Source organism: Mus musculus, chromosome 4 (genome assembly GCF_000001635.26).
Source record: "Mus musculus strain C57BL/6J chromosome 4, GRCm38.p6 C57BL/6J".
NCBI lineage: Eukaryota > Metazoa > Chordata > Mammalia > Rodentia > Muridae > Mus > Mus musculus.
In genome coordinates, this window is record NC_000070.6 from 112,849,020 (window position 1) to 112,875,189 (window position 26,170).

Here is a 26,170-nt window from a genome sequence, read left to right on the forward strand (position 1 = left end):
TTGTAAAGTTGGTAGAGGATTAACATGGCTGAAATGCTCATATTCACTGAATTATTCTAATCTCAACTTATTTATAGCTTAGTTGAAAACCACCACTCAACCATATAATATGCTCATGCACAATTCTACTCTTCTGTTCACAGACATCAAATATAATACTCTGCATGGTGCCTTTATATTGAATTATATAAAATTTTCATATTGATAGTACTGGGTATATTAGTGATTCCTTAAAGACTTTTTCTTTTCCTTTTATATTTATTTTTATTTTTTCTTTTAGTTTTTCAAAACAGGGTTCCTCTGTGTTGTCCTCCTCTTGTGGAACTCACTCACTCTGTAGACTAAGCTGGCCTCCAACTCAGTAGTCTGCCTGCCTGTGACTCCCAAGTGCTGGGATTAAAGATGTACTAAACCACCACCTGGCTTAAAGATTTTTTTCTGAGGAATCTTTATCAAAAGCTTCAAACCAATTATCATCCATTTAATAATACTAATTGATTGGATAATTTTTCTATACATTATTTCTGGTAGGTATTGCACAAAGCCTTTACATGCACAAATACTGACATAGAGTTGGACTATTTAACATACCCTTTAGAAGATCTTCATCAGATATCTGTTTTTGGAGTAAGTATGTACAACAGAGGAAAATTTTTCTTGGCTTTCTCAGTTCAAAGGGTATTATAATAGCAGTTGTTTTAAGCATTTTCTATCAAGTATTAGACAATAAAGTTTGTAGAATTCCATTGTTGAAATGTTCATATTCATTGAATTGTTCTGTATTCACCTCTAAAATCTGTTAATATTTTTAGTTTTCATAAAAAACAAAACAAAACAAAACAAACAAACAAAAAAAAAAAACAAATGCAGGTGATGTCCATGGTTTGGCAGATTCCTCTATATATTTACCCTCTTATTGTACTTGTATCAGATTGTTAAGCTGCTATCATATTTCTTTAGTCAACTGCTATTAACATAACCATACAGCCTTGTGAGGTAACATTTTCAGAGTTGAGCTCTTGGCATTTCCATCTTAGCTCCTCCTTTAACATGGGAACACTGTTTCGGTGATGTCTTCTGATTAAACCATTAGCAAAGTCTAGGGTTGCTTTTCGTGAGACATATCAACTTTTCCCCTAGAGCATATACAATAATCCCCTAAATTTGATCAATGGCTATCTTTGAATCACAATAATATTAACCATTCACCACCCATCAGCTGTAAAAACATACTTTCCACATAAATTTATGTTCAAGCCATCAACATATTCCCCAATTTCTCCTTTTGTATTCTATACTCACATATATAACTTCCATACTTTAAAAAAAATCTGTGATTACTTTGCACTTATTATTAAGTGATTATAAACCTTTTATAGGGGTTACTCTGAGTTCTAATAATTCTGTGAAATCATAGTTTCATAACATCCTATTTTCACCATGTGACCTAATACAATTGCAACTACTTGAATTTTTAATTTTGTCATTGGAGCTTTAGTAAATGAAAATTAACACACTTTCTTGTTCGTCCAAACATTCCTGTTGTCCTCCTGGATTAGTTTTTCTTGAGAGCAAGGTGATATTAGCAGATGGGCACTTTCACTAATGCCATTAAACCTCATCTCTAGTTGTTCAGAGACTAAGATTTAATTTCTGATTGATATCTTTAATGATGATACCTTGATGCACCCAGGTATATCGAAGAATCGAATCAATTTTGTCCATCAGCAATTCTTTAGTCTCTAAATGCAAAGTACAATAGATTCAATTAGTGATTCTTATGTCATAGAGTTTTGGTAGTAAAGAGTAAGGTGTTTAACTTTTCCCAAGTCTAGAGCAGCACTGCCAGCAGTAGCATGCATTAGATTTGTAAACTTCAATGAAACATTTCTGCCTGCTTATTCTTTTCTGGAAAACAAGGGGAAAATGATGAGTAGTTTTTGCTGTGTTGCCTAGAGCTAGATCCCCATTTCCTTTTCTGATGGCAGGAAATGTCCTGTTGTCCCTCTCTTGGATCTATACTCACTGTTCCAATAGTAACCCTTCCCTCATGAAAAGAATACACCCTCAAAAATACTTGGAATAAGAAGCTTTTTTTTCTGATTTAAACATACCACAATCATTGCTCTTAGAATTCACTTGTTCACTATTGTGTTCCTAATGACTAAATTTCCCACCATAAAAGTACCAGATAATTTAAGACCAGAGGCCTAGAACAGTTTGTTGACAAAAATCTTTGTTTATGATCCTGTTTACTCTAGCTGTATCAGGAGGCATTTACACATTGCTGATATTTAGGTATAGGAAGACCTAGCAGATTATCGTGTTACAAATCAGAACCAATATCAGTTTTATCCCCCCCTCTATTTTTGTTCATAAGTGGTTCCTAGGATTTTTGCTAACTTTTTCCCCCTAAGATATTCACATTTTCAAACACCAATGCCCTCATCCTAACCTGCCTTGCATCTGGTTCTCATGTCATTAGGTGTACAACTGAAACCAATATAAAGTTATAATCAGTGAAGTTTTCTACAGAGGTTGTATAATCTTTGTAAATATGATGAGAATTATACTTACTCCCAAAGCTTTTTTGTAAGAACTTAAAGATACAAAGGAAAATTATTCTTTCCATTTCAGCATGGTTAAATTGAGTTTGAATTTGTATAGCAGATTATTACACTTGAACTAACAACTGCTTTCTCAGTATATTCATTCGATTTGGTCTGCTTCATGTATTAATATTATCAGCTGGTGCATAGCACGTGATATTTTAGTGAAATTGCCCCTATAATACCATTTGTCACAAGGATCTTTGGGAGGAACTACCAAATAATTTTGTCTAATTTGTCCACTATATATCACATCTTTTTTGCATGATCTTTTAAGGAACTCAACCTAAACAACCATGTTAAAATATGAATTTCATACAGAAAATGTTAGTAGAAACCTAAAGGCCATGTCATTCAAATACATCAATGGCTTTTTGACCTCTCAAGGGTCACTTCATTACATGATGCATTGTAAAACTAGTAAAGTTCAGAACCAAAGTTGAATTAACTTTATATTTGTGGGTCCATAAAGAACTTATTCACAACATTTTAACCTGATTATGCAAACCCTCTACTCCACAAAGTAGAAAATCATGATATATGTAGTTTGAAAGTCTATCAGATAAAATAACAACTTCCCGTTGAATTCACCTGATGCTTTAAAATTTTAAATTCTATGATTTATATCTGAATTAAGCACTACAACCCATCCAAACCTTATGCTCACATTCACTTTTCTACACCTCTGTTCACATACATCAGATACAGTCTTCTGCATATTCATATTAGATTGAGTTATATCAAAGTTTCACATCCAGCATACTGGAGTTTGTGATTCCTTAAAGATTTTCTCTGAGGAATCTCAATAAGAAGATGCCAACAAAATACAATCCATAATTGACCTACAATACAATAAACCTAATTGACTGGGGAATTTATCTATAAATTATGTTTGGTAGTTATTGCACAATGACTTTTCTGGCTCAAATATTAACATAGAGTTTGTCTATTTAGCATTCTCCATAGAAAACCTTTCCTCTACTATCTGTTTATATGGTAATTAAGTACAATAGAGTAGAATTTTCTTTGTCATTCTCAGTACATAGGGTAGTAAAAAAAATAATTTTTATCAAGTATTAGAAAATAAAGTTGGTAGAGGATTTCCATGGCTGAAATGCCCATATTCATCGAATTATTCTATTTTCACCTTATTTATAGGTGTGTTGAACACCACCATGCAACCATACAGTATGCTCATGCACAATTTTCCACTCCTCTATTCATACACATCAAATATAATCTTCTGCATGGCCTCTTAATATTCAATTATATCAAAATTTCATACAAGAATACTGGGTTTATTTTTGATTTCTTAAAGACCTTTTTCTTATTTATTTATTTATTTATTCATTCATTCATTCATTCATTTATTTATTTATTTATTTATTTATTTATTTACTTATGTTTTTCAATACAGGAATTTTCTGTGTTGTCCTGGATGTCCTGGAACTCACTTTGTAGACCAGGCTGGTCTCCAACTAAATAATCAGCTTGCTCTCCTCACCAAGTGCTGGGATTAAAGGCATGTAGCACCCCTGCCCATCTTAATGACTTTTTTCTGAGAAAGATTTATCAAAAGCTTCAAACCAGTTATCATCCATTTAATAATACTAATTGACTGGATAATTTTTCTATGAATTATATCCAATGGTTATTGTGCAGAGCCTTTCCTCGCACAAATTTTGACATAGTATTTAGACTATTTAACATACCCCTTAGAAGATGTTTACCTAATATCTGTTTTTGGAGTAAGTAGGTACAATAGAGCAAAAATTTCCTTGTCTTACTCAGTAAAATGGGTAGTACAAAATAAGTTGTTTTAATCATTTTCTATGAAGAATTAGGCAATAAAGTTTGTAGAGGAATCCCATTGCTGAAATGCTCATATTGATTGAATTGTTCAATATTCACCTATAAAATATGTTAATGTTTTGAGTTTTACTTTAAAACAAAGAAACAAACAAACAAACGCAAGTGATGTCTATGGTTTGGCAGATTCCTCTATATATTTACCCTATTATTTTACTTGTACCAGATTAATAAGCTGCTTTCATATTTCTTTAGTCAACTGCTATTGATCTAATTGTACAGGCTTGTGAGGTAACCATTTTCAGAATTGAGCTCTTTGCATTTCCATCTAGCTCCTCCTTTAACATGGAAACACTGTTCCTGTTATATCTTGTGATTGAACAATTGGAAAAGTCTAGGGTTGCTTTTCATGTGATATATCAACGTTTTCTACTATTGCATACAAAATATCCCCAGAATTCATCAGTGTCTATCTCTTGAGTCACAGTAATATTAACCATGCACCCCAGTTGTAAGAGATACTTTCCACATACATTTATGTGGAAGACATCAACATATTCCCCAATTTCACCTATTATATTCTACTGCCACAATTAACTTCCATAACTTTTTTTAAAAAAATTTGTGATAACTTAAAAGTTATTATTAAGTGATTCTAAACTTTTTAAAGGGGCCACTCTAAGTTCTAGTAATTTTGTGAAATCATAGTTACATAACATTCTATTTTCACCAAGTGTCCCAATACACTACATATTACTTGCACATTTAATTTTGGAATTGGAGCTTTAATAAATGAAAATTAACACACTTTCTTGTTCTTCCAAACATTCTTGTTGTTTCTCCTTGAATAGTTTTTCCTGAGAGTAGGGAAATATTAGCAGCTGGATACTTTCACTAGTGCCATTAAACCTTATCTCTAGCTGTTCAGAGACCAAAGGTTTATTTTCTATTTTGATATCTACAATAACGGTACCTTGTTGCACACTGGAATTTTGAAGAATCAACTCAATTCTGTTCAACAGCAAATCTTTTGTCTCTAAATGCAAAGGACAATAAATTCAATTAGTGATTTTTATATCATAGTGTTTTGGTAGTAACAAGTAAGATGTTTAACTTTTCCCAAGTTTATAGCAGCACTGCCAGCAGTATCATGGCTTAGATTTATAAACTTCATTGAATCATTTTTGCCTACTTATTCTTTTCTGGCTGACAAGAGGAAAATGGTCATTACTTTTTGCTGTGTTGCCTACATACAGGTCCCCAGTTCATTTTTTGATGGCAGGAAATGTCCTGCTGTACCTCTCTTGGATCTATACTCACTGTCCCAATTTTAAACCTTCCATCAACAAAAGAATATACTCTCAAAACTACTTGGAATAAGGAGCTTTTTTTTCTGATTTATACTTATGACAATCATTGCCCTTAGAATTTACTTGCTCCCAATTGTGTTCCTAATGACTAAATTTCCCAAAATTAAAGTATCAAATATTTTAAGACCAGAGGCCTAGAGAAGCTTGTTCACAGAAAATTTGTTTATGTTCCTTTTTACTGTAATTGTATCAGCAGGCTTTTACACATTTCTCGTATTTAGGTATATAGTGTCTTAGCAAATTAGCATGTTATACATCTGAACCAATATCACTTTTATCCCTCTCCACTTGTCCATAGGTGTTTCCTAGGCCTTTAGATTTCTCCTAACTTTTTGCCATAATATATTCACATTTTCAAACACCACTGCCCTTATCCTAACCTGCCTTGCATCTAGTTCCTATATCATTTGTTTTACCACAGAAACCAATATAAGGCCATAATCAGCGACGTTTTCTACAGATCTTAAATAATCTTCGTAAAGAAGGCGGGGATTATCTTTGCTCTCTAAGCTTTTCCCAAAGACCTTAAAGATGCTGAGCAAAATTTTTATTTCCTTTTCTGCGTGGTTGAATTGAGTTTGAATTTGTATAGCAAAGTATAGCACTTCTCATAACAACTGCTGACTCAGTATCTGAATTCTATTGGGCCTACAGTTTGAATTTGTATAGCAAAGTATAGCACTTGTCATAACAACTGCTGTCTCAGTATCTGAATTCTATTGGGCGAACAGTTTGAATTTGTATAGCAAATTATAGCACTTGCCATAACGACTGCACTCTCAGTGCCTGAATTCTATTGGGTCTACATCATGTATCACTATTACCAGCTGGTACATAACATGTGATATTTTAGTAAAATTGTCCCAATCATGCTAGTTGTCACATTCAGCTTTGCTTGAACCTGGCAATCCATTTTGTATATTTTGTCCTCTATATATCCCATCTTGAATGCATGAACTTTTTAAGATCTCCACGTAAACAACAATGTAATTCATTCATATATATCAAAGACTTTCGACCTCCAAAAGGTCACCTCATTACATGGTGCATCTCAAAATTAATGAAGTTCAGAGCCGGAATATAATTATCTTTATATTTGTGTTTCCATAAACAACTTATTCACAACATTTTAACCTGATTATGCAAACACTCTGCTCCACAAAGTGGAAAATCATGATATCTGTAGTTTGGCAGTCTAATAAGTTAAAATAATAACTTACTTTTGCGTTCACCTTATACTCTAAAAATTGATATTCTATGATTGATATTTGAATTAAACATCACAACCTATCAAACCATATGTTCATGTACACCTTTGTACTCCCATGTTTACAGACATCAAATAAAGTCTTCCACATGGTCATATTAAATTGAGTTATATCAAACTTTCACATCCAGCAAAATGGTGTATATGATTCCTTAACGATTTTCTCTGAAGAATCTCAGTAAGAAGCTTCAAACAAAATGCCATCTATATAATAAACATAATCCAATGGATGTTTATCTATAAATTATGTTTGGTAGTTACTGCACAATGTCTTTTCTTGCTCAAATATTGACATAGAGTTTGACTATTTAGCATTCTCCATAGAAGATCTTTTCTCTACTATCTGTTTATGTGGTAAGTATGCACAATAGAGTAGAATTTTCTTTGTCTTTCTCATTATAAAAGGTAGTATAAAAGCAGTTGTTTAATAATTTTTATCAAGAACTAGGTGATAAAGTTGGTAGAGGAATTCCATGGCTTAAATGTTCATATTCATTGAATTATTCTATTCTCAACGTATTTATTTCTGAGTTGAACACCACCACGCAACCATATAATATGCTCATGCACAATTCTACTCTTCTGGTCACAGACATCAAATATAGTATTCTGCATGGTTTCTTTATACTGAGTTATATAAAATTTTCATATTGATACTACTGGGTATATTTGTGATTCCTAAAAGACTTTTACTTTTCCTTCTCTATTTATTTTTATATTTTTCTTTTGGTTTTTCAATACAGTGCTTCTCTGTGTTGTCCAGGCTCTCATGGAACTCACTCTGTAGACCAGGATGGCCTCCAACTCAGTAGTCTGCCTGACTCTGCCTCCCAAGTTCTGAGATTAAAGGTGTGCTTCACCACCGCCTGGCTTAACCTTTTTTTTTTTTTTTTTCCTGAGGAAACTTTATCAAAAGCTTCAAACCAATTATCATCCATTTAATAATACTAATTGATTGGATAATATTTCTATACATTATATCTGGCAGATATTGCACAAAGCCTTTTCTTGCACAATATTGACATAGAGTTGGATTATTTAACATACCCCTTAGAAGATCTTAATCTGATATCTGTTTTTGGAGTAAGTAGGTACAATGGAGCAAAATATCCTTGTCTTTCTCAGTACAAAGGGTAGTACAAATGCTGTACTATTTAGGGCTAGGCAATAAAATTTGTAGATGAATTCAATTGCTAAAATGCTCATATTCATTTAATTTTTCTATATTCACCTCTAAAATATGTTAACATTTTGAGTTTTTCTTTAAAAAAATAAAACAAAAAAATGCAGGTGAAGTCCATGCTTTGGCAGTATCCTCTATATATTTACCGTCTTATTGTACTTCTACCAGATGGTTAAGCTGTTATCATATTTCTTTAGTCAACTGCTATTGACCTAACCATATCGGCTTGTGAGGTAACCATTTTCAGAGATGATCTCTTGGCATTTCCATCTTAGCTCCTTCTTTAACATGGAAACACTGCTCCTGTTATGTCTTGTGATTGAACAATTAGCAAAGTCTACGGTTACTTTTCATGTGATATATCAACTTTTTCCCCTAAAGCATACAGAATAACCCCCTAGATTTCATCAATGGCTATCTCTTGAATCACAATAATGTTAACCATGCACACCCACTTGTAAAAGATACTTTCCACATAAATTTATGGGCAAGACATCAACGTATACCACAATTTCACCTTTTATGTTTTACTCTCACATGTTTAAATTCCATACACTTTTTAAAAGTCAGTGATAACTTAGGACTTCTTATTAAGTGATTATAAACTTTTTAAAGGGCCACTCCTAGTTCTAATAATTCTGTGAAATCTTAATTACATAACATCTTATTTTCACCATATGTCCTAATACAATTCCAACTACTTGTAATTTTAATTTTGTCATTGGTGCTTTAAAAAATGAAAATTAACCCAATTCATTTTACTTCCAAATATTTCTGTTGTTCTCCTGGATTAGTTTTTCCTGAGAACAAGGAAATATTACAGCTGGGAACTTTCACTAACACCATTAAACCTTATCTCTAGTTGTTCAGAGACCAAAAGTTTTAATTTCTGTTTGATATCTTTAATAATGATACCTTGATGCACTGTTGTATCTTGAAGAATCTGCTCAATTTGATCCAACAGGTGATTTTTTGTCTCTAAGGGCAAAGGACAATAAATTCAATCAGGGATTTTTATATTATAGAGTTTTGGTAGTAAAGAGTAAGATGTTTAAATTTTCCCAAGTCTAGAGCCACACTGCCAGCAGTAGCACCTATTAGATTTGTAAACTTAATTGAAACATTTCTGCCTGCTTATTCTTTTCTGGCTCACAAGGGGAAAATGGTCAGTAGTTTTGTTGTGTTGCCTGCAGCTAGGTCCCCATTTCATTTTCTGATGGCAGGAAATGTCCTGTTGTCCCTCTCGTGCATCTCTACTCACTGTTCAAATAGTAACCCTTCCCTCATCAAAAGAATACACCCTCAAAAATTTTAGTATTGGTGCTGGTGTGATGGCTCAGTGGGTAAGAGTACCCGACTGCTCTTCCAAAGGTCCAGTGTTCAAGTCCCAGCAACCACATGTTGGCTCACAACCATCCGTAATGAGATCTGACACCCTCTTCTGGTGTGTCTGAAGACAGCTACAGTGTACTTACATATAATAAATAAATAAATCTTTAAAAAAAAAAAAGAAGAAGCTTTTTTTCTGATTTAAACCTACCACAATCATTGCCCTTAGAATTCATTTGTTCACAATTGTGTTCCCCATGGCTAAATTTCTCACCATAAAAGTACCAGATAATTTAATGCCAGAGGTTTAGAGCAGTTTGTTGACAATACCTTTGTTTATGATTCTGCTTACTTTTCCTGTATCAGCAGGCATTATGCATTGCTGATATTTAGGTATAAGAAGACTTATAAATTAGCATGTTACATATCACAACCAATATCTGTTTTATCCCTCTACATTTGTTCATAAGTGGTTCCTAGTTTTTTAGATTTCTACTATTTTGCCATAACATGTTCATATTTTCAAACACGAATGCCCTCATCCTAATCTGCCTTGCATCTGGTTCTCATGTCATTAGGTGTACAACTGAAACCATTATAAAGTTATAATCAGTGAAATTTTCTACAGAGGTTGTATAAATTTTGTAAATATATTGGGTAATATGCTTATTTCCAAAGCTTTTCCCCAAGAACTTAAAGATACAAAGCCAAATTATTCTTTCAATTTCAGCAGGGTTGAATTGAGTTTCAATTTGGATATCAGAGTATTACCTAACAACTGCCCTTTCAGTATATTCATTCCATTTGGTCTGCTTCATGTATTAATATTATCAGCTGGTACATAGCATGTGATATTTTAGTGTAATTGCCACTATAATTGCCAGTTGTCACACTCATCTTTGGGTGAAACTAGCAAACAATTTTGTCTAATTTTCCACTATATATCACATCTTAATTGCATTATCTTTTAAGGAACTCAACCTAAACAACGATGTAAAAAAATATGAATTTCATACAGAAAAAGAGTTAGTAGATACCTAAAGGCCTTGTCATTCAAATACATCAATGTCTTTTCCACCTCTCATAGGTCACTTCATTACATGATGCATTGCAAAACCAGTGAATTTGAGAGCCATAGTCGAATTAACTTTATATTTGTGGTTCCAGAAACATTTTATTCACAACGTTTAACCTGATTATGCAAACCCTCTACTCCACAAAGTAGAAAATAATGATATCTGTGGTTTGGAAGTCTATCAGTGAAAATAATAACTTCCTGTTGAATTCACCGGATGCTCTAAAAAATTAAATTCTATGGTTTATATCTGAATTAAACACCAATACCTATCCAAACCATATGTTCATATACACTTTTCTACTCCTCTGTTAACAGACATCAAATACAGTCTTCTGCATGTTCATATTAGATTGAGTTTTATCAAAGTTACACATCTAGCATACTGGAGTTTGTGATTCCTTAAAGATTTTCTCTGAAGAATTTCAGTAAGAAGATGTCAACAAAATACTATCTATATAATAAACCTAACAGAAAGGGGCATTTATCTATAAATTATGTTTGGTAGTTATTGCATAATGTCTTTTCTTGATCAAATATTGACATAAAGTTTGACTATGTAGCATTCTCCATAGAACATTTTTCCTCTACTATCTGTTTATAGGGTAATTGTGTACAATAGAGTAGAATTTCCTTTGTCTTTCTCAGTACATAGGGTAGCAAAAAAATAATAATTTTTATCAAGTAGTAGATAATAAAGTTGGTAGAGGATTTCCATGGTTGAAATGCTCATATTCATTGAATTATTCTTTTCACCTTATTTATATCTTAGTTGAACACCACCATGCAATCATACATTATGCTCATGCACAAATTTCCACTCCTCTGTTCACAGATATCAAATATAATATTCTGCATGGCCTCTTTATATTCAATTATATCAAATTTTCATATTGAGAATACTGGGTTTATTTTTGAGTTCTTATAAAGACCTTCTCTTTTCATTTATTTGTTTGTTTGTTTGTTTGTTTATTTGTTTGTTCATTCATTCATTCATTCATTCATTCATTCATTCATTTTGGTTTTTCAAGACAGGTATTCTCTGTGTAGTCCTGGCTGTCATGGAACTCACTCTGTACACCAGACTGACCTCCATCTAAATACTCTGCTTGCTCTGCCTCCCAAGTGCTGGGATTAATAGCATGTACCATCACTGCCCAGCTTAATTATTTTTTTTTCCTGAAGAAGCTTTACTAAAAGCTTCCAACCAGTTATCATCCATTTAATAATACTAATTGAGGGGATACTTTTCTATGAATTAATTCCAATGGTTATTTTGCAGAGCCTTTCCTTGTGCAAGTTTTCATATAGAGTTGGACTATTAACATACCACATAGAGGATCTTTACCTGATATCTGTTTTTGGAGTAAGTAAGTACAATAGAGCAAACTTTTCCTTGTCTTTCTCAGAACAAAAGGTAGTACAAAAAAGTTGTTTTAATCATTTTCTATTAAGTATTAGGCAATAAAGTTTGTAGAGGAATTCCCCTGCTGAAATGCTCATATTCATTGAATTGTTCAATATTCACTTCTAAAATATGTTAACGTTTTGAGTTTTTCTTTAAAAAAGCAAACAAACAAACAAATGCATGTGATGTCCATACTTTGGCAGATTCTTCTATATATTTACCCTCTTACTCTACTTGTACCAGATGGTTAAGCTGCTATATTTCTTTAGTCAACTGCTATCGACCTAACCATACAGGCTTGTGAGGTAACCATTTTCAGAGTTGAGCTCTTGGTATTTCCATTTTAGCACTGCTTTTATCCTGGAAATACTGCTCCTGTTATGTCTTGTGATTGAACAATTGGAAAAGTCTAGGGTTAATTTTCAGGCCATATATCATCGTTTTCTACTATTGCATACACAATATACCCAAAAATTCATCAGTGTCTATCTCTTGAGTCACAGTAATATTAACCATGCACTCCAGTTGTAAGAGATACTTTCTGCATACATTTATGGGCAAGACATCAACGTATTCCCCAATTTTACCTTTCTACTGTCACATATTTAACTTCCATAACTTTTAAAAAATATCAGTGATAAGTTAAATCTTATTATTAAGTGATTATAAACCTTTTAAAGGGGCCACTCTGAGTTCTAATTATTCTGTGAAATCATAGTTATATAACATCCTATTTTTCCCCATGTGTCATAATATACTACCATTTACTTGTAATTTTAATTTTGGCTTTATAACTTTAATAAATGAAATTTGACACATTTTCTTGTACTTCCAAACATTCTTGTTGTTTCTCCTGAATTAGTTTTTCTTGAGAGCAGGGAAATATTAGCAGCTGGGTACTTTCACAAGTGCCATTAAACCTTATCTCTAGTTGTTCAGAGACCAAAGGTTTAATTTTTGTTTTGATATTTTCAATAATGGTACCTTGTTGCATACTGGAACTTTGAAGAATCAACTCAATTCTGTCCAACAGCATACTTTTTGTCTCTAAATACAAAGGACAATAAATTCAATTAGTGATTTTTGTATCATAGACTTTTGGTAGTAAAGAGTAATATGTTTAACTTTTCCCAAGTATAGAGCAGCACTGTCAGCAGTAGCATGCATTAGATTTGTCAAATTCATTGAAACATTTCTGCCTATTTTTTTTTCTTTTCTGGTGGACAAGAGGAAAATGGTCAATAATTTTTGCTGTGTTCCCTATACCCAGGTCCCCAGTTCATTTTTTTGCAGGAGGTGTCCTCCTGTCCCTCTCTTGAATGTATACTCACTGTCCCAATTTTAACCCTTCCACCAACAAAAGAACACACCATCAAAAACACTTGGAATAAGGAATTCTTTTTTTTTTTTTTTCTGATTTATACTCATGACAATCATTGCCCTTAGAATTTACTTGTTCCCAATTGTGTTCCTAATGACTAAATTTCCCACAATTAAAGAATCAAATATTTTAAGACAAGAGGCCTAGAGAGCTTGTTCATAGTATCTTTCCTTATGTAACTGTTTACTGAAACTGTATCAGCAGGCATTTACACATTTCTGGTATTTAGGTATATGGTGTTCTAGCAAATTAGCATGTTACATATCTGAACCAATATCAATTTTATCCCTCTCCACTTGTCCATAGGCGTTTCTTAGGCCTTTAGATTTCTCCTAACTTTTTGCCATAATATATTCACATTTTCAAATACCAATGCCCTTATCCTAACCTGTGTTACATCTAGGTCCCATATCATTTGTTTTACCACAAAAACCAATATAAGGTCATAATCACCGAAGTTTTCTACAGATCTTGTATAATCTTCATAAATAATGTTGGAATTATTTTTGCTCCCTAAGCTTTTTCTCAAGACCTTAAAGGTACTGAGCAATTTTTTTCTTTCCTTTTCAGAATGGTTCAATTGAGTTTGAATTTGGATAGCAGAGTATAGCACTTGTCCTAACAACTGCACTCTCAGTATCTGAATTCTATTGGGTCTACATCATGTATCACTATTACCAGCTGGTACATAACATGAGATATTTTAGTAAAATTGTCCCTATCATGCCAGTTGTCACATTCATCTTGGGTTGAACCTAGCAATCCATTTTGTATCTTTTGTCCTGCATATATCGCATCTTGAATGCTTGAACATTTTAAGAACTCCACCTAAGTAACAATGTAATTCAATCATACATATCAAAGACTTTCGACCTCCAAAAGGTCACCTCATTACATGGTGCATCTCAAAATTAATGAAGTTCAGAGCCAGAATATAATTATCTTTATATTTGTGTTTCCATAAACAACTTATTCACAACATTTTAACCTGATTATGCAAACACTCTGCTCCACAAAGTGGAAAATCATGATATCTGTAGTTTGGCAGTCTAATAAGTTAAAATAATAACTTACTTTTGCGTTCACCTTATGCTCTAAAAATTGATATTCTATGATTGATATTTGAATTAAACATCACAACCTATCAAACCATATGTTCATGTACACCTTTGTACTCCCATGTTTACAGACATCAAATAAAGTCTTCCACATGGTCATATTAAATTGAGTTATATCAAACTTTCACATCCAGCATAATGGTGTATATGATTCCTTAACGATTTTCTCTGAAGAATCTCAGTAAGAAGCTTCAAACAAAATGCCATCCATATAATAAACATAATCCAATGGATGCTTATCTATAAATTATGTTTGGTAGTTACTGCACAATGTCTTTTCTTGCTCAAATATTGACATAGAGTTTGACTATTTAGCATTCTCCATAGAAGATCTTTTCTCTACTATCTGTTTATGTGGTAAGTATGCACAATAGAGTAGAATTTTCTTTGTCTTTCTCATTATAAAAGGTAGTATAAAAGCAGTTGTTTAATAATTTTTATCAAGAACCAGGTGATAAAGTTGGTAGAGGAATTCCATGGCTTAAATGTTCATATTCATTGAATTATTCTACTCTCAACGTATTTATTTCTGAGTTGAACACCACCATTCAACCATATAATATGCTCATGCACAATTCTACTCTTCTGTTCACAGACATCAAATATAGTATTCTGCATGGTTTCTTTATACTGAGTTATATAAAATTTTCATATTGATACTACTGTGTATATTTGTGATTCCTAAAAGACTTTTACTTTTCCTTCTCTATTTATTTTTATATTTTTCTTTTGGTTTTTCAATACAGTGCTTCTCTGTGTTGTCCAGTCTTTCGTGGAACTCACTCTGTAGACCAGGCTGGCCTCCAACTCAGTAGTATGCCTGACTCTGCCTCCCAAATTCTGAGATTAAAGGTGTGCTACACCACTGCCTGGCTTAATTTTTTTTTCCCCCTGAGGAATCTTTATCAAAAGCTTCAAACCAATTATCATCCATTTAATAATACTAATTAATCGGATAATATTTCTATACATTATATCTGGCAGATATTGCACAAAACCTTTTCTTGCACAATATTGACATAGAGTTGGATTATTTAACATACCCCTTAGAAGACCTTTACCGGATATCTGTTTTTGGAGTAAGTAGGTACAATAGAGCAAAATATCCTTGTCTTTCTCAGTACAAACGGTAGTACAAAAGCAGTTGTTTTAATCATTTTCTATCAAACATTAGGCAATAATGTTTTTAAAGGAATTCCATTGCTCAAATGCTCATATTCATTGAATTGTTCTATATTCACCTCTAAAATAGGTTTCATTTTGAGATTTTCTTAAAAAACATGCAGGTGATGCCCATGCTTTGGCAGATTCCTCTATATATTTACCCTCTTACTCTACTTGTTCCAGATGATTAAGCTGCTATCATATTTCTTTAGTCAACTGTTATTGATCTAACCGTACAGGCTTGTGAGGTAAACATTTTTCAGAATTGAGCTCTTGGCATTTCCATCTTAGTTCCTCCTTTAACATGGAAACACTGCTCCTGTTATATCATGTGACTGAATGATTGGAAAAGTCTAGGGTTGATTTTCATGCAATATATCAAGGTTTTCCACTATTGCATACACAATATACCCAAAATTCCTCAGTGTCTATTCCTTGAATCTCAATAATATTAACCATGCACCCCAGTTGTTAAAGATGCTTTATGCATAAATTTATATTCAAGACATCAATACATTCCCCAATTTCACCTTTTTATTCTACTGTCACATATTTAATTTCCATAACTTTTTTAAAAATTCTGTGATAACTTAGGACTTATTATTAAGTGATTATTAGCCTTTAAAGGGCGTCACTCTGAGTTCTAATAATTCTGTGAAATCAAACTTTCATAACATCTGATTTTCACCTTGTTTCCTAATAAAATTCGAACTACTTGAAATTTGAATTTTGTCATTGGAGATTTAACAAATGAAAATTAACACACTTTATTGTACTTCCAAACATTCCTGTTGTTCTCCTGGATTAGATTTTCCTGAGAGCAGGGACATATTAGCAGCTGGACACATTCACTAATGCCATTAAACCTCATCTCATTATTCAGAGACCAAAGGTTTAATTTCTGTTTGATATCTTCAATGATGATACCTTGATGCACGCTGGTTTTTTGAAGAATCGGATGAATTATATTCAACAGGAAATATTTTACCCCTAAGGGCAAAGGACAATAAATTCAATTAGTGATTATTATACTATAGAGTTTTGGTAGTAAAATGTAAGATGTTTAACTTTTCCCAAGTCTAGAGCAACACTGCCAGCAGTAGCATGCATTAGATATGTAAACCTCATTGAAACATTTCTGCCTGCTTATTTTTTCTGGTGGACAAGAGGAAAGTGGTCAGTACTTTTTGCTGTGTTGCCTACAGCTAGGTCCTCATTTCATCTTCAAATGGCAGGAAGTGTCTTTGTGTCCCTCCCTTGGATCTATACTCAGAGTTCCAATAGTAACCCTTCCCTCATCAAAAGAATACACCCTCAAAAACACTTAGAATAAGAAGCTTTTTTTCTGATTTAAACATACCACAATCATTGCCCTTAGAATTCACTTGTTCACAATTGTGTTCCTAATGACTAAATTCCCCACCATAAAAGTACCAGATAATTTAAGACCAGAGGCCTTGAGCAGTTTTTTGACAATATCTTTTTTTTTATGATCCTGCTTACTCTACCTGTATCAGCAGGCATTTACACATTGCTGATATTTAGGTATAGGAATCACTAGCAAATTAGCATGTTACATATCACAATCAATATCACTTTTATCCCTCTACACTTATTCATAAGTGATTTTTAGTTTTTTAGATTTCTAATAACCTTTTGCCATAAGATATTCATATTTTCAAACACAAATGCCCCATCCTAACCTGCCTTGCATCTGGTTCTCATGTCATTAGGTGTACCACTGAACCAATATTAGGTTATAATCAGTGAAATTTTCTACAGAGCTTGTATAATCTTTGTAAATATGGTGGGAATTATGCTTACTCCCAAATCTTTTTCGCAAAACTTAAAGGTACAAAGCAAAATTATTCTTTCCATTTCAGCATGGTTGAATTGTGTTTGAATTTGTATAGCCGAGTATTACACTTGACCTAACAACTGATCTCTCAGTATCTTCATTCCATTCAGTCTGCTTCATGTGTCAATATTACTGGCTGGTAAATAGCATGTGATATTTTGGTGAAATTGCCCTATAATACCAGTTGTCATATTCATCTTTTGGTGAAACTAACAAACAATTTTGTCTACTTTGTCCACTATATATCACATCTCTATTGCATGATCTTTTAAAGAACTCAACCTAAACAACCATGTAAGAAAATATGAATATCTTACAGCAAAATGTTAGTAGAAACCTAAAGACCTAATCCTTCAAATACATCAAAGCCTTTTCGACCTCCCAAAGGTCACTTCACTATATGGTGCATGGCAAAACTAGTGAAGTTCAGAGCCAGAGTCATATTAACTTCATATTTGTGGTTCCATAAACAACTTATTCACAATGTTTTAACCTGATTATGCAAACCCTCTACTCTACAAAGTAGAAAATCATGATATCTGTAGTTTGGAAGTCTATCATTTAAAATAATAACTTCCTGTTGCATTCACCTGATGCTCTAAAAATTTAAATTCTAAGATTTATATCTGAATTAAACACCACGACCCATCCAAACCATATGATCATATACACTCTTCTACTCCTCCGTTCACAGACATCAAATGCAGTCTTCTCCATGTTCATATTAGATTGAGTTATATCAAAGTTACACATCCAGCATACTGGAGTTTGCGATTCCTTAAAGATTTTCTCTGAAGAATCTCAGAAAGAAGATGCCAACAAAATACCATCAATGTAATAAAACTAATTGATTGGAGGATATATCTATAAATTATGTTTGGTAGTTATTGTACAGTGTCTTTTCTTGCTCAAATATTGACATAGAATTTCACTATTTAGCATTCTCCATAGAAGCCATTTCATTTGATATATGTTTATGTCATAATTATGTATAATAGAGCAAAGTTTTTTTTGTCTTTCTCAGTACAAAATGTAGTAAAAAAAAAGCAGTTGTTTCCATCATTTTCAATCAAGTATTATTTAATAAATTTTGTAGAGGAATTCCATGGCTGAAATTCTCATATTCATTGAATTATTCTAATCTCACATTTTTCAGTTTTTCTTTTTCTTTTTTAAACAACAAATGCATGGTATGTTCACTGTTTGGCAGACTGCTCTATATATTTTGAATTATGCTGTACTTGTTCCTGATGGTCAGCCTCCTGTCATGTTTATTTTTTCAAGAGTTATTGATCTATCCACATAGCCTGGTGATATGACCATTATCAAAATAGAGCACTTAACATTCTGGCATGGCTCCTCTTTTAATTTGAAAACTCTGCTCCTGTTTTATCTTGTTACTGGAGAATTGGCAAAGCCTGGGGTTACATTTAATCTGACATATCAACATCTTCCCCTGTAGGATCCACAGTATCACCTTAAATTTCATCAAATGCTATCTCTGGAATCACAATAATATTAACTGTGTGCCTTTTTGTTGTAAAAATAAAATAATTTTTTGCAGAAATTTAGCATCAAGCCATTCACATGAGCCCCCAACTTTCACATTTTACCTTCTACTCTCACACATTTACCTCCTCATACAATTTTTTGTTAATGCATGGTAACTTACCACTTCCTATGTTCTGAGTATAAGCCTTTTAAAATAGCCATTCTGATTTCTTAGATTTGGTGGGACCTTGGGGGGAAAGTGTACAGGGGTGAAGAAAAGAGTGTAGGGTCAGGGGAACTTGAGCTGGTCTTGGGTGAGGGAAAATGACTGAAGACCTGAGGGCCAGCAGAAAGGATGAAAACAGGTAACCTCATAAGATAGAGGGTTGGAAGGGCCCCTGAGAATGCACCATAGACCTGGGAGGTGAAAGACTCTCCGGATTCAAAGGGAGGGACCTTATATGAAAGGCCTGACAGTAGGGAGATCGAATATATAGAGCCCACCACCAGCAGGAAGACAGGGCAACAACTGAGATAGACTGGGTTCATCCCACAGTCAAAACTCTGACCCATTATTGTTTCTGTCTGAGAGAATTAAAAGAATGGAAAAGGAGAGAAACCTGAGGAAAATAAGTTTCAGAGACAAGCCCAAAGTGGGATCCAGCTCAAGGGGATGCCTAACTGTATTACTGAGGCTATGGAGCACTCAGAAAAAGGGACCTAACATACTGCATCCTGGAAGACCCAACTGTGGGTTAAAAATGGGGTCCTGTGTCTCTCCTAAGGTTTTGGCAATTGGGCAAGGTGGACCTCAGGAAGTCTGAGTGGGTACTCCCCACACATCTGCTGGGCAGGCTTCAGGCTGTGAGTAGTCATGGGAACCCACTCTGTTCTGTGTGTGTGTGTGTGGGGGGGGCAAAAATCAGGCAGCATAAACAAGCTGATATGAGGCCCCCAAAACAGATATAGTAGAGGACTGCCATATTTGTGCTCATTCAGAAATGATGAAACAAACCATCAAGAGACTGGAGGCACCAGGGAATTTAGAGGTCGATTGGTGTGTGGGGTGGGAACATCCACATAGAGATAGGTAGGTGGGGAGGAAAATGGGATATGGGACAGTCAGAGGGTGGATGGGGTGGGGTAATAAAATGCAGAGCATAAAAATATTAATTAATTAGTTAATTTAAAAAGATTTCTGTGAAACATAGTTCCATAAGCTCCCATTTCCACAATGTCTCATATTTCAATACCACTTACTTGCAATTTTAATTTTAGCCTCTGATCTTTAACAACTGAAAATTAACACACATTCGTATACTTCCAAATACTACAGTTGTTTCTACTGGATATAGTAGCAGCTGGGCAGTTTCACTAATACCATTTAACTATATCTCTTGTTTTTCAGACATCAAAGGTTTAATTTTTCTAATGCTATCTTCAATGATAATACCTTGATCCACACAGGAATTTTGAAGGATCGAGAAAATTCTATTCAACAACAAATCTTTTGTTTCTAGGGAAAAAGACAAATAAATTCAATTAGTTATTTTTATATCACCAAGTTTTGGTAGGATAGAATAAGATATTTATCTTTTACCAAGTCTATGGCAGCACTGCCATCAGTAGAATGCTTTAGATTTGAATAACTTCATTTAGGTATTTCTGCCTGCTCATTATTTTCTGGCTGACAAGAGGCAAATGGCCTGTACTTTTCGTTGTCTAGTCTCTGGCTAGGTCTGCATTTCCTTTTCTGATGGCAGGAAAAGACAAGGTGTGCCACTCTTATTCCAATAGTAACCCTTATTCCAATGGTACCTCATTATTCCAATAGTAACCCATTATTCCAATAGTAACCGTGCCCTCATCAAATGAACACCCCTGTAAAAATACTCTGAAGAAGAGGATTTCTTTATTATTTATACCTAGGAATATGATTTACCATAGAGTTGAAATGTTCAAAATTGTGTTACACATGTTGAGATTTCCCACAATAAAAGTACCAGATGTTTTATGACCAAAGACATAGAGTGGCCTGTTTACAATAACTTTGTATAAGAACCTGTTTCCTGTAACTGAATAACTAATCATTTACACACTGGTGATCTGTAGGTACAGGATGATCAAGCAAATTAGCATGTTACATACAAGAACCAAATCAGTTTTATCTCTCTCCACTATTCCATAGGTGTTACCATGGACTTTATTGGTCGAAAAACTTGTTTGTCATAAGATATTCACATTTCAAACACCAAGGACCCGATTAAAAGCTGCTCTGCATCGTGTTCTCATATGATTAGGTTTACAACTGAAACCAATACAAGGTTATAATCAATGAAGGCTTCTACAGAGCTGTATAATCTTTGTAAATAAGGTAGGAATTTTCTGTGCTCCTGAAGCTTTTCCCCAGAAACTTAAAGCTGCACAGCCACATTACTCTTTCAATTTCAGCATGGTAGAACTGAGTTGAAATCTGGACAGCAGAATATTGCCCTTGATGTAACACCTGCTCTCTGAGTATCTTGAGTCCACTACTTCTGATTTATGGATCATTATTCCTGCTTGATACATCAAATTTGATATATTAGAGAAAATGTCCATTGAATGCTAGCTGTCACATTCATCTTTGGATAAATTGAGCAATTTTCTCTACATTTACCACTTTATATCCCCTCTTTATTACACTAAGTTTTTAAGAACTCAACCTACATAACAATGTAAGTCATTCATATCTGCCAAAGCCTTTTCTACCTATAAAAGTTCACATCATAGAAGAATGGGTCTCAGCAAAACTATTGATCTTCACAACCAGAATCTAATTACCATTATATTTGTGATTCTATAAATACCTTATTTAAAACATTATAAACAGTCGTTGTAAACACTCTTATCCACAAAGAGAAAAAACATGATATCTGTAGTTAGCCATTGTATCAGTTAAAATACAAATTTTCTGTTGCATTCTTCTTATGCCCTAAAAATTTAAATTCTATTATTTATAGCCAAGCTAAACACCACAATGCATCCATACCATATGCTCATGTACACATTTCTACTCTTCTGTTCACAGACCTTCTCCATGGCCTTTTGAGATTAAGTTAGATCAAACTTTCACATCCAGCCTACTGGAGTGGTTTGTGATTCCTTAAAGATTTTCTCTGAAGTATCTTGATCAGAAGCTGCCAAAAAACACCATCCATGTAATAAAATTAATTGATTGGAGAATTTATCTACAAGATATGTCCTATGGTTATTTCATAAAGTCTTGTCCTGCACAAATATTGACAAAGAGGTGGTGTATTTAACATTCCCTGAAGAAGAACTTCCCCCTGATATCTGTTTATGGGTGAGTAGTTACAATAAAGCCAAATTTTCTGTGTCTTTCTCAGTATAAAATGTAGTTTTAAAGAAGCAAGTTTTTAAATCAATTATTATCAAGTACTCAGGTAATAAAGAAAGGAAAGTAATCCCATGGTTCTAATGCTCATATTTGTTGAATTATTAGATCCCCACCTCTAAAATCTGTTATCAGTTTTATATTTTCTTTTTCTAAAAATAACAAATGCAGGGGATATCCATGGTTTGGCCGACTCCTGTATCTCTTGCCTCTAATTGCAGTTGTATCTGATGGACAAGCTCCTAACATATTTTGTCAAATGCCATGGATCTATCAATACAGCCTTGTGAAGAAACCATTTTCAGAGTACAGCTCTTGCTATTTCAGTCATAGCTCCTCCTTCAACTTGGAAACTCTCTCCTGTTATGTCTTGTGATTGAACAACTGGCAAAAACTGGGGTTTCATTTCATGAGATATATCAACATCTTCTGCCAAAGCATCCACAATATCATGTTAAATTTCATTAATGGTTATCTTCTGAATCACAATATTATTAACCATGCAAACCACTGTTGTAAAAGATAGTATTCCCAGAAATTTATGGACAAGTCATCGATATAAGACCTAACTTTAGCATTTTACTTTCTACTCTCACACATTTTATTCCTCATACCTTTTTTTTTTTTAAATCAGTGATAACTAACCACTTTCTATGAACTGAGGATAAACCCTTTAACGGGGTCATTCTGAGATTTAAGATTTCTGTGAAATAATAATTACATATACTGCTCTTTCCTCCATGGATCTTATCTCATTACCATTTACTTGCAATTTTAATTTTGGCCTCTGATCTTAAACAAATGAAAATTAACACATTTTTTGTGGTTCCAAACATCCCTGTTGATTCTCCTATAGTAGTTTTGCCCTAACACAAGGGTTATAGTAGGAGCTGGGCAATTCACTAATACCATTACACTGTATCTCTAGTTTTTCAGAGACTAAAGGTTTAATTTCTCTTTTGATATATTCAATGATGATACCTTTTTGCACACTGGAACTTTGAAGAATCAACTGAATTCTTTCCAAGAGTAATTTACTTGTAGCTATGGGGGAAAGACCAAAACACAATTAGTTATTTTTATATCATTGAATTTGTTAGGACAGAGTAAGATGCTTATCTTTTCCCAAGTCTAGATCAGCACTGCCTGATCTAGACTTATTTAATTTCATTGAGGCATTTCTGGCTGACAAGAGGCAAATTGCATTTACTTTTCACTGTGTGGATGTCAGGTAGGTCCCCAGTTCATTTTGTGATGGAAGGAAAAGTTCTCTTGTACCTCTGTTGCATATATACTCATTGCTCCAATAGTAACCCTTCCCTCATCAAATGAACACATCCTCAAGATCACTCTGGAAAAGAGGCTTTCTTCCTGATGTAGGTCCTAGGAAAATCATTGCCCTTAGACTTGACTTGTTCACAATTGAACTCCAAATGACACAATTTAACACAATAAAAATACCAGATATGTTAAGTCCAGAGTTCTACTGAAGCTTCTTCACAATATCTTTGTTTATGACACTGTTTCCTGCATCTGAATCACTAAGCATTCATATATTGGCAATCTCTAGGTATTGGATGACCTAGCAAATTAGCATGATACATATCAATATCAATATCAAATTTTCTCCCTCTCCACTTTCTATAGGTGGTGCCTAGGCCTTTAATTGTCTAAGAACTTGTTTGTCATAGATATTCACATTTTTAACCACCAAGGTCCCTATGAAAATCTGCTCTGCATCTGGTACTCATATATATAGGCTTACCAGTGAAACCAATATAAGGTTGCAATCAGTGAAGGCTTCTACAGAGCTTGTATAATCATTGTAAACAAGGTAGGAATTTTCTTTGCTCCAGAAACTTTTCCCTGAGAACTTAAAGCTGCAAAGCAACATTGGTCTTTCTTTTTCAACATGGATGAATTGTGTCTGAATTTGGATATCAGAGTATTGCCCTTGACCTCTCATCTGCTCTCTGAGTATCTTCATTCCACTTGTTCTGCCCTACGGATCTATATTCCTGCCTCATACATAGAATTTGATATTTTAGTGAAAAAGTCACTACATATCATCCTTAATATTCACCTTCGGTGAATCTATTGCACCCCTTTGTCTATTTTGTCTTCTATATATCCCATCTTTATTGCATAAAGTTTTTATGAACTCAACCTAAATAACAATGTAAATCATTCAGATCTGTCAAAGACATTTCCAGCTCTTAAGGATCACATCATACCATGGGGCTTTGCAAAGTTAATGAAATTCTTAGCCAGAATCTAACTATCTTTATATTTGTGGTTCTATAAACTACTTATTTACAATATTGTAACCTGTCTGTGTAAACACTCTAGTACACAAAGTATAAAATCATGATATCTGTAGTATGGAGTTATATTAGATATAAAATTAATTTCCTGGTGTATCACATTATGTCCTAAAAAGAAAAATTCTATTATTTATAGCTGAATGAAACACCATTATGCACTCATATCATATGCTCATGTACACTTTTCTACCCCTCTGTTCCCACACATCATGTACATTCTTATGAATGGCCACTTTAGATTGAGTTATATCAAATTTCCACATCCAGCATATTGGAGTGGTTTGTGATTCTTTAAAAATTTTCTCTGAAGAATCTAGGTCAGAAACTGCCAATAAAATAGCATCAATATAATAAATGTATTTGATTGGAGAATTTTTCTACAAATATCTGGTGGTTATAACACAAGGCATTTTCTTGCACAAATATTGACATAGAGTTTGTCTATTTAACATTACCCATAGAAGACCTTTCCTCTGATATATGGTTATGGTGTAAGTAGGTGCAATAGAGCAAAATTTCCTTTGTTCTTCTCAGTACAAAGGGCAGTAAAAAAGCAATTTTTAAATAATTTACTGCCAAGTACATAGGTAATAAAGAATGTAAAGGCATTCCTTGGCTCTAATGCTCATATCCGTTGAATTATTCTATCCTCACCTCTAAAATATGTTACCATTTTCAATATTTCCTTTTTTATTGAATATCAAATTCAGGGAATAGCCATGTTTTTTCAGACTCCTCTGAATATTTTGACTCTAGCTGCACTTGTTCCAGATGTCCAATCTCCTATTATATTTATTTTGCCATGTGACATTGCTCTATTCATAAAGCCTTGTGAGGTAATAATTTTCTTGGCATTTCAGTCATGGGTTCTAATTTAATTTGGAAACTCTGTTGATGTCTTCTGATTGAAAATTGTTAAAGCCAGAAGTTGCTTTTCATGAGATATATCAATATCTTTACCCAGGGCATCCATAATAAATTTCATCAGTGGCTATCTCTTGAATCACAATATTAACCATGTTTCCTATTGTTGTAAAATCTCCCTTTCTCATAAATTTATAGGTATGTCATCCACATAATCCCCCAAGTTTCACATTGTATCTTCTACACTCACACTTTTTACTCTTCAGACCATTTTTTAAAAAACCTTTGATAACTTACTTCTTTTTATTAACTGAGTATAAACCCTTTAAAGGTACTATTCTATGTTGTAAGATTTCCTTGAAATCGTAGTTACATAAGACCCTATTTCCACCATGACTCCGATTTTAATACCATTTACTTGCGATTTTACTTTTGGCTTTGAATCATTAACAACTGAAAATTAACACATTCTTTTGTACTTCCAAACACTCCTGTTGTTTCACCTGGTGTAGTATTGAGCTAG

At 33.5% G+C, this 26,170-nt stretch overlaps 1 protein-coding gene across 1 annotated transcript in view; it reads right to left on the reverse strand.

Moving 5' to 3' along the window:
* Window positions 1-26,170, reverse strand: part of Skint6 (selection and upkeep of intraepithelial T cells 6) — a 482,358-nt gene that overhangs the window by 44,404 nt on the left and 411,784 nt on the right. The window contains exons 34-40 of the mRNA NM_001103199.1: window positions 23,441-23,503; window positions 20,516-20,578; window positions 16,641-16,703; window positions 13,035-13,097; window positions 9,154-9,216; window positions 5,392-5,454; window positions 1,680-1,742 (exon numbers count right to left, since the gene is read on the reverse strand). Coding sequence (NP_001096669.1) covers window positions 1,680-1,742; window positions 5,392-5,454; window positions 9,154-9,216; window positions 13,035-13,097; window positions 16,641-16,703; window positions 20,516-20,578; window positions 23,441-23,503 — 441 coding nt within the window. The remainder of the gene's footprint in view (window positions 1-1,679; window positions 1,743-5,391; window positions 5,455-9,153; window positions 9,217-13,034; window positions 13,098-16,640; window positions 16,704-20,515; window positions 20,579-23,440; window positions 23,504-26,170) is intronic.